Source organism: Condylura cristata, unplaced genomic scaffold, assembly GCF_000260355.1.
Source record: "Condylura cristata isolate star-nosed mole 26May11 unplaced genomic scaffold, ConCri1.0 scaffold00001, whole genome shotgun sequence".
NCBI classification, from domain to species: Eukaryota; Metazoa; Chordata; class Mammalia; order Eulipotyphla; family Talpidae; genus Condylura; species Condylura cristata.
In genome coordinates, this window is record NW_004567102.1 from 26,002,131 (window position 1) to 26,011,991 (window position 9,861).

The 9,861-nt window shown below is 30.5% G+C and overlaps 1 protein-coding gene across 1 annotated transcript in view; it reads right to left on the reverse strand.

The window, feature by feature from the left end:
* The window catches only part of LMBRD1 (LMBR1 domain containing 1), a 76,715-nt gene that overhangs the window by 15,332 nt on the left and 51,522 nt on the right, over window positions 1–9,861 (reverse strand). Inside the window, exons 10-14 of the mRNA XM_004674040.2 lie at window positions 4,615–4,679; window positions 4,157–4,259; window positions 3,506–3,610; window positions 1,304–1,453; window positions 908–983 (exon numbers count right to left, since the gene is read on the reverse strand). Of these exons, the coding sequence (XP_004674097.2) occupies window positions 908–983; window positions 1,304–1,453; window positions 3,506–3,610; window positions 4,157–4,259; window positions 4,615–4,679 (499 nt within the window). The remainder of the gene's footprint in view (window positions 1–907; window positions 984–1,303; window positions 1,454–3,505; window positions 3,611–4,156; window positions 4,260–4,614; window positions 4,680–9,861) is intronic.

Genomic DNA, 9,861 nt, shown 5'->3' on the forward strand with positions numbered 1-9,861 from the left:
GAGTTCATTGTAGTAAAAGATAAAATTTTAAAAAGTAAAAAAAAAAAAATGATGTAGAGTTCTAATAGTGTAATCTAAAAAGGGGAAGTTCCATGTTTCTTGCCACATCTAATGAAGGGTGGAGCTGAGTAGTTACAGAAGCCTAAAATGGACTCTGGAGAAAAGATTTAGTAGATGCACAGAGATCAGAGGAATAAAAAAAGAAACCACACATGCAAGGCTTTGGACTTGAACCATGGTAATGAGGGATATAGGAGATAATGGGAAAAGACATGGGTGAGACGTGGAGAAGTTCCTTTTACTGTATAGTAAAGTACAGAAAACCACTTTGATTTTTTAGTAGCCTATAAAAATGTTTATTGACTGTCCAACTTTCTATTGAATAGAAAAACTTTGTAATTGCTTATTGAAAAATTCAGAGTTGTCAAACTAAATTTCTTAATAAAAAATGAATTTGTAAAGAACATGTAAAGAAAGCAATGCAGAAAAGTGTTTTGGATAATGACTGGGACTTTTTAAAGAAAAATACAAAATCAAACTTAAAATTTTGCTTTGTTTTTACAAATTCCCATCCATCCATAAATCAAGCTGATAATATCAAAGTTGCCCTTAAGGTCACCATGGCCATTAGGGAACTCTCTTTAGTTTCTAAAACATGACTTTTGCACACAAAATTTAAAACTGTGGACTTAATAGTGAGCTTTTTAATGGTCAATAAACAGCAGAATGTAAAGTAAGAGATCTCAGTCTATTTCTTATCTCCCTCATAAGTCATTACTTATTACTCTTGTATTCTACATAGATGACTAATAAAGTGGAATGAACTATTCTTTTGCTCTTTCCTTTTGGGGAACTAGACTTGGTCTTAATATGGGTGAAAAGAAACAATGACTTTAAGGTCCACTACCAACCATCTGAGAAATTATCTCAGACATTTTTTCAAAATAACCATTTGTCTTCACTAACGGTCTTAGTCTTGGTTTCTAAAAAATATTAACAGTAATTGAATGAAACACTTTCTACCATATAAGAAATTTAGTTTCCACCTTGTGTAGGAAATTTTTTTCCTAATAAAGAAGTATACTAAAGGAAACAATTGTAGTTGAATGGGCATATCAAGCTGTCTCCATAAAGGCTACAACTCAAGTTCTTCAAGGAATGAGGCTTTCTCTTACAAAAGGAATCTTTACAATGGGTATGGATTTTGAGAATTAATACCTACATCAGTCTTTACAACTTATTTATTCAAAATATCACTATCTTTAAAATGTCAGAAAAATCAAATGTTAAATTTCAGACTTACCTCTATTAAATAATTTTGGCTTCCATACATAACATATTGGGGAGCAAGGCTATATATCATATATGAAGTATGAAGGACAATAAGCAGAAGTATCATGCAGAGAAATAATAGTGCCTGGGGCCTGGTTCTACCTCTTCTGATTTTATATAACTGGAAAAAAGAAAAGTGATATTATTTCAGAAATATGTTTTATTTTTAACAGTCTAAGTCCTGCTTCTGTGGTAGGGGAATCACTAGTCCATCAACCATTTATTACAAAATAAATACTAAAATTTGTAAGCATCAAATAATTTTAAGAGTGACAAACAGAATAATTTTCTTGTAAAGCTTTTATATGTAGAATTATGTTTATTTGAATATCAAGGTAAAGCATCTATATCCAAAGAATTTAATTAATGATCCATTAAAAACACGAAACTTAGGTAAAATATTAGCATTCACATAGTCTGGTTTTCAGGTACATTTTCTAAGCTTAACAAGTAATAGCATCTCTTGGAAGTTCACAAAGCTAAGAACTATGAACTACTTATAATCAGTAATATTTGTTCACAAAGCTAAGAACTATGAACTACTTATAATCAGTAATATTTGTAGGTTTCTGTAAAAATTACTGCACAAGAACAGACATGACACATGCTTATAAAACGCCTATTAAAAACTCATGACATCAAAAAAAATAAAAACTCATGACATCCTCATAGACATGGCTATAAAATTTAGTTTATAATAATGTATGATAATATGACTATAGATAATTTCCTATCTTCCATATTAGGAAGTAACTCAAAATATATAGATACAACTACAAGGAACCAGGTGACTTTCTATTTTATATCAATGGCACGGCAGACTTTTATTTTAGCAACTAACATATCACCTCCATATTTTATTACTAGATTATTTATTTACAGTATAGAGTAACACAGCCAATTCCATATGGGATTTCTCAGCTTCCTAATAGTAGTTAACTGTGATATAGTTTTAAACACTGACTAGAAATAAGAAGTCTGCTGGAGATTTCTGGGAAAGTCTTGTTTTATTGTTATAGGTGTCACTGATTCCTCCTATCTACCTTTATCTTTACGGAACATATACAGGATAAAAGGAACTGTAACAGTCATATTACAACCATGAAGGAAAAGCTAAGAGGATTATAGAGATAGTGGTTTGACATTTTGAGTTACTGAAGCAAGGCTACATTTTAAAATCGTCCATAGCAAGAAATCTTTCATATCAAGCCAGAATTTAATCGGATCTCCTTTTACTCACAGCTAAAAGTAGTCTCTCTACCTGATACAGCTCATTTAAAAATTCTAAATTTATATCAAAACGAGTATAAGAAAAACAGTATTCTGTAAGTTAATTACAGCACGATTTTTAAAAAAAGAAGGAAAAAAAACCCTCTTCAATCAGTTAGTAATATTTAACTCCTAATAGTAACAGCCATATTTTCAGCTACAGTTATCCATTTGTGCTTCAATGTGCTTTCATACAGCCAAACTCTTAAGAGAAATAATATAACTTTTATACCAGGATTATTCAACCTTGGCACCATTGACATTTGAACTAGATTTAAGTCTTTGTTGTGTGTAGGTATCCTGTGAAATAAGAAATTTATCTACACCCAGAGAATCTATGATGACAGTAGTATGTGCTTGTTATATCAACTGGAAATGTCTCCATATGCTAACAAATGTAGCTCCAGGCAATGTTGCCCTTAAGAATGGTTAGCTATTTGTTGATTGGACTGTTTGTTTTGTTGAGTTGTAGCGCAACCAAATAAGGGACTAGGAAAAAAATAATTATAAGAAATTAAAAAACAAAATTACAGGCAGCTATTAATCAAAGATGCTCTGCAGGGGAAGGGGAGGTACAGGGATCAAAACTGGGAAGGAAATGTGTTCTAATACAAGGGACTGTGGTGATGGTGCATTGATGAATTGGTGGTGGAACTTAGCAGGAACTACTCCTCAAATAAGAAAATACACATTGTACAAAAAGGAAGAATTATGTAAAATATATATGACTAAAAAAAAAATTAAAAAGAACCATAACCTAGTCAATAAGATCTTTTATATCAACATAAAATGTAAAAGTTAACATTTCCACTATTTTAATATTTAAAACTTCTATATTGTAAATCCAAGATAATTCATAATAGAGAATAACACAAGCTGATAAAAATATTTTATATATACTCACTCTAATCCAAAAGAACCATATGCCAATATTTCGAATTCCAGCCATTGAAGTAAAAATAAAGTACATAATAATAATTGTTATAAGAATATAATCAAGAGGAAAAACCTAAAAAGAAAAAATTTAATACACAATCAGTAGGAAATCTAGAAATCATAACATTAAGAGGAATTTTATTTCTCACATTTGGCAAATGTTAAAATATTAACCCCAGTGGAGATTAGTTTATATGATACCAAAAAATAAAATAAAATAAAATCCTCCAGAAAAGGATTACCAAACTTACCAAATTGCTTAGTATTATCATAAGAAAAATTCTGTAACTAAAAGTTACATTTACATGTAGATTTAAAAACTTCATTAAAAACAACAAACAGAACTTCTCAGAAAATTTCACTTGAAGTTTAAGTTTAAATTAAGTTTAAACTTTAGTTTAAATTAAGTTTATAAATTAAGTTTATAATGTATGCATTCAGTTATATGTCAATAATAATCCTTAAAGTAACAGCTCAATATAGATGTTATATATATGACAAATCAATTGAGCATATATTGCCAAGTATTAATAATTTAGAAACATCATAATTTAAAAGTCTGAAAATGTTTGTTAAAGTCTAAAATTGTTGGGGTCTAAAATGACTGATGTTTGCTTACTGTTTGTAGTAGAGGTAAAAGCATGTTCAGTGGATTACTCATATTAGCTCCAAAAATTATGAAACCAGAATATATTCCAGCTGAATGAAGAGCTTTATCCAAACTAAAAGGAAAAATTATAAAGAGTGAATTTATATATTATACTAACACATTTTCACAATTAAAAGAATATTACCATAATAAAAGCATGCAAATTCAATTCAGTCAAAGAAAACCATGGATAACACATTAAATTGCATTAAAATATCTTACAGATATTATTCAATTAAGATACAGTAAATATATACTGTCTATTTCTGGACCTTTAGAGTAGTTCTTTAAGTTAAATACTTCACTTGAAGCAAAACATCAGCTCAAGATGAATCAGTTACACTAACAGTACTCAGCATGGAAAATGTATAATATCACAGGATTTGTATAAAGTGATCCAGAAAATGTGTCCACTATAGTATACTTACTTTGACAGGAAGAGAGAAATTACAAACAACAATGCAACTAAGATGAAAAATATCCCCCAAATGATCTAAAAGCAAAAAATAAATAAATTAATTAATTAATTACACTATAGCTCTAAAAGTTGATGCTAAAAGCATAAAATCATCATGCTTGTTATAAGTTGTAGCATACAACAATAAGCTAACTGCAACAATATGATATGCATTTTAATTTAGTATATAATCCTAGACATCTTTCAATGAAATAGTCTAATAATTTAGACAAGAACATACATGGGAAAGAGACAAAGCATTTTAAAATCTCCATCAGTAAGTAAACAAATGAAATTCTTTTTAAGTTAATAAGGTCAAATAAAAGATTTATATTTCCCCAAATAAAACCGCAGAGTTCTCTGAAAAGTACAATAATATTAATACACACAGAAAAATCAAAATGAAAAACTTACCACATTATGTCAATCTATTGTTAAAGCAGGGAACTTGGAACATTTTCCCATAGAAGTATTAATGCTTGTTGGGAACAGACTACTATAACCTGATGAATTTCAGCATTAAATATATAAACATAAAAATTATATCACAGTAAAGAAAAATCTACAAAACAGAATATTCTTAAAATAGAGTAATAAAAGCACTTAAGAAACTGTCACGTAAAATAGTAACTCAGGCAAAACAAGTTAAGCATTTTTACTGGTGTAAAATACTTCCTTATACTATATAAACTCTGTGTCACAGATGGTAAAAATTGAGCAAAAAAAATATTACTGGAACTGGGTTGTTAAGACATAAAATTTTAGAGTAAGAATAGAGTGAAATTTATGTTAGCAATAACCTAGGCTCCTTTTTCCTTGCCTAAGTTCCAGGGACAATCAGGGTGAAGAGTCTACAGTCAAAACCAAAAAGAGGAGTCCTATTAGGCACAATTAAGTGTTTTCAGCCTCTACTTTGACTAGAATTAACAGAAACAGATAACATTAAATATGTTAAGGAAATATCAAAAAAATGCCTGAGTAAATTTAAGAATTATGAGGATAAAAGAAGTAAAATAAGAACACGTTATCCTACCCAGAAAAGGAAATGAATTTTAAAATACAATTTAGAATTAATTTTATTCATTTTAACATTTATATATGTGTGTGTATGTATATAACATCATTTTTTATCTAATATTTTTGTGTCCTATGGGTAGACAGAAGTGGAATTGCTAGGTCATATGTGAGAATGAATTTCAAAATAATTATGTTCTAGGGAATTCTTCAGATCTGAGAAAAATTCTTTGCAACTCACCTGGAAGAGAAAGGTTGGCAAATTAACAAAAGGCAGTAGTCATTTACTTGTAATAGAAACCATGGTATGTATCTATTTTGCATACTGAACGTTCATATGAGAATTCAATTATTAAAAAAGGCTTTATGCTAGGTTTTTTGGAAATGACTTCTTTAAGGTAGTAAATATTTGTTAGTAAAGGAAATAAGGAGTTTATACACTACTTTTCTACTAGATTTAAGTACCCTGTCAAGTGAAAGGCTATATTCTTATACCAAAGATTCACAAACAAAACACTATTTTGTAATAGCTTTATAATTAAAAAAAATGGCTTATCACAAAGGTAGTAAAACTGTCAGGTATCAATCAGTAAGTAGTAGAGGAACATGACATAGAAGATGCAGGTTCCCTTTCCTTGATGTCCACTTTGGGACAAAAAAGAAATATTCCTTTGCTATCTTCCTAATCTGTTGATATTAATGACCCAAAGTTGGACTGTTTAATTATAGCAACTTAACGAAATATAGAATAGATATAAGAAGGATATTCACAAGTATTATTTTTTTATTTGTTTAAATTCATTAGCAACAAGAACTAATACACTGACTTTAGGAAATCAAGGCTTTAAATATTAGTTGCTTCTACGTGGATACCAGTTCCACATTAAGTAAATTTCCTTCCTCTTCCATTTCAGCACGTTTGATCCTTTTTACTACATCTTTTTTTCTTTCTCCTGGTTGCATTCCTATCTTTCTTTAATGCTTTTTATTAATTTCTTTTGGGGGGGGCAGTGTTTGAATTAAGGAATTTTTAAGTTATCCCCTTATTTCAGTTTTTATTTTTCTAGTTTTATTGAGGTAGAGGTAAAATTGACAAAAAGTAAGTATAAAATGAAAATTGCATGTTTAAGGTGTACAACTTGATACTCTGATACACATACATACTATGGAATAATTACTACAACCAAGATAATTAGCATATCTAATACCTCACAGTCAGCATTTTCTTTGTGGATATGCATACACTAAGAACACTTAAGATACAGCCTCATAACAAATTTCCAATATACTGTTCTTTGATTAGCATATCAACTATATATACAGTTTATACAAGTTCTAAATATGTGAGAATAGGGAGATATTTTTTAACAAGGATAATATTTTCTATTTGGAATGATGAAAAAGGTCTAGAAATAGTGGTGATGAATAATTAAAGTAGTAAATTTCAAGTTATGTATTTTTACCACAATAAAAAAAGTCTGAAAAAAAAGTGTGATATAATTGTGGACATAAACTCATAAATTTCTATGTAAACACCAATATATCTTGGTGTTTACATAAAAAAGTATGCGTGTGTGTGTGTGTGTGTGTGTGTGGACACAATTACCCAGGTCAACTGATTTGTACAGGCTTAGAGTCTCCTTCTGTCAAGGGAGAGTTTAATCAAGTATTTAATGAACATTACATTGTATGTTTAGAAATGGATCTTTTGTTATATATAAATGCTATTTGAAGAAGTCATTAACTTATTCTAATTAGATGCTGATTTTTATAAGTGTATTCAACACAAAACTAATTTTCTCCCTTGAGTTCAACAGTGCTATTTAAGAAGTCAAAAACTCCTATAATATAAATCTATAACAATAGAAGCTGTCTACATCAAAAGACACATACTTCATTAAATCATTAATTCCCATAAAAATGAAGATATTACTCCACTGAAAGGATCAGAAATTTGAGGTTCAGAAAGGAAAAGCAACAAAACATTACATAGCTGGTAAAGATAAGTACAAGGACTCAAAAACCACATACACGTGTGTAAGAAATATGTAAGAATTAAGTTCATGCTCTGAACTCTCACACTTATGAAATGAGGTATGCCTATCCTAGAGTATGCAGAGCTGTGTGAAATCATAAGATCAATAGGCATCTTCATGGTAACCTACTTTATGAAGAAAATAGAATTTTCTTGTAAAAAAAAAACACTGTAGAATTTTAAACTTTTACATTTGTAAAACTTCATAATAAAAAGAAGCATGGATTATAGCATAAAGAAAAACTCAATACTATCACAAAATTTTGAAACAGAATATAACTTCTAAGAAATTCACTTTCAGCATAGACTGGAAAGTGCAGAGTATAAGTGGAGCTGATTTCTTACAGTAGGACAACTAGGATATTAGTGTTTAAAAAGCACTAATAGGCCCTCCCTGGTGGCGCAATGGGTTAAAGCACTGCACTAAGAAGCTTAAGCCACTTCCACATGAGTGCAATTGATCCCTCCCTGCCTGTGCCAGAGGAGATCCACATGGCTCAGATCCACATGGCGTGGCAGACCTCTCCTGACCAGCCCGCTGCTCCCCTCAGCAGTGTACTTCATCGATCTGCCTGTTCTGATCCCCACTCTGTTCCTGGTGAATCTTCTCACCCTCTGTATCTCTGGTCTGTATCCCAGTTCTGTATAAATAAATCTTTTTAAAAACAAAACAAAACAAAACAAAGCACTAATAGCATCTGACTTCCTAAGTCTAAATTATAACTACATGTGAAACCTTGATGAATAAAAATTTTCACATTTCATTTGAGCACACAAAAAAGTTTACCCTTCTCATCCATACTAAATTGTCAATTATCTAACAATAAGCTTGTATCCACAATTTTTTTCTTCATGAAAGCTTATTATTAATTATTCTTAACTAATTATTCCTATTATTCTTCTAATTTAGGACCAGACAATTGGAGGATAGATAAAAATTCAGAACATTAGTTAGGAATGACACATTTACATACCAAAAAAATGGTAAACTAATCGTAATGGAGGTTTCAGTTACTCAATGAGGGGGTGGGGGCGGGGAAGCAATTATAAAACTTCTGTTTGAAAGGAAGTAGTAAAACTGCCCTTTAGCAGTACCTTTTTATGACCCTGAACATAAAAATTCCTTAGGAATCTACATCAAAAAACTAGTAACATTAATAATTTATCCAGGTGTTTAAGACAAGGTCATGTACAGAAGAAATTTCTACATACTAGCTAGAAATTGAGAATTGAAATTAAACAAAATTACTTGCAATAATATAAAGAAATACAGATAAATTATTCAAGCTATTTTAAAATTGCTATAGTAAACACTATAAAACACTGATAAAAATTTTAGATATTATACTAGTGGATTGAAAGATTAAATATTAAATGTTAATTCTCCCTATATTTTTTTACCTATCAATTCAAAATAATACCGATAGGATTTTCAGTGGGTATTTTATGAAACTGTAAATTGATTTTAGAGTTTGCATGGGCATGCAATGCCAAAACAACTTTGTAAAAGGAAAACAAAACCGAAGAACTTATACTACTTTATTTCATTACTGATTACAAAGTTCCAGTAACTATAACACAAGGACACATAGGTCAATGGAATAGAAGAGAAAATCCATAAGTAGACACACACACAGACACACACAATCAATTGTTTGACAAAGTGCAAGGAAATTTAATGAACAAAGGACAGTACTGACAAAAAAATTCTGACTATCCAGATAGAAAATAAAATAAACTTTGATCCTTAAGTCATATCACCCTACAAACTTAAGATGTACCACAGTCCCTCCTTGATGGTGCAATGGGTTAGGACGACTCAGAACTGCAAGCTAACTGCAGCTGCTTCAGTGTGACTTCAATCTCCTCACCCCAGAGGTGACCCACATGGTGCGGCAGACCTCTCCTGTTTCGCCTGCTGCATCCTTCAGCAGTGTACTTCCTTGACATGCCTACTCTGCTCCCTACTCTGTCTCTGGTGAATCCTCTCACTACCCCTGCTCCTATGGCTTGTACCCCATTTCTGTATGCATAAATTTTTTTTTAAATGTACCACAAACCTAAATTTAAGAGCTAAAGTCATAAAACCTATAGGAGAAAACATTTGCTATCGAAAATTAAGATACAATGAAAGACAGTGTTTAAAAAGTAAAAAAAAAAAAAAAAAAG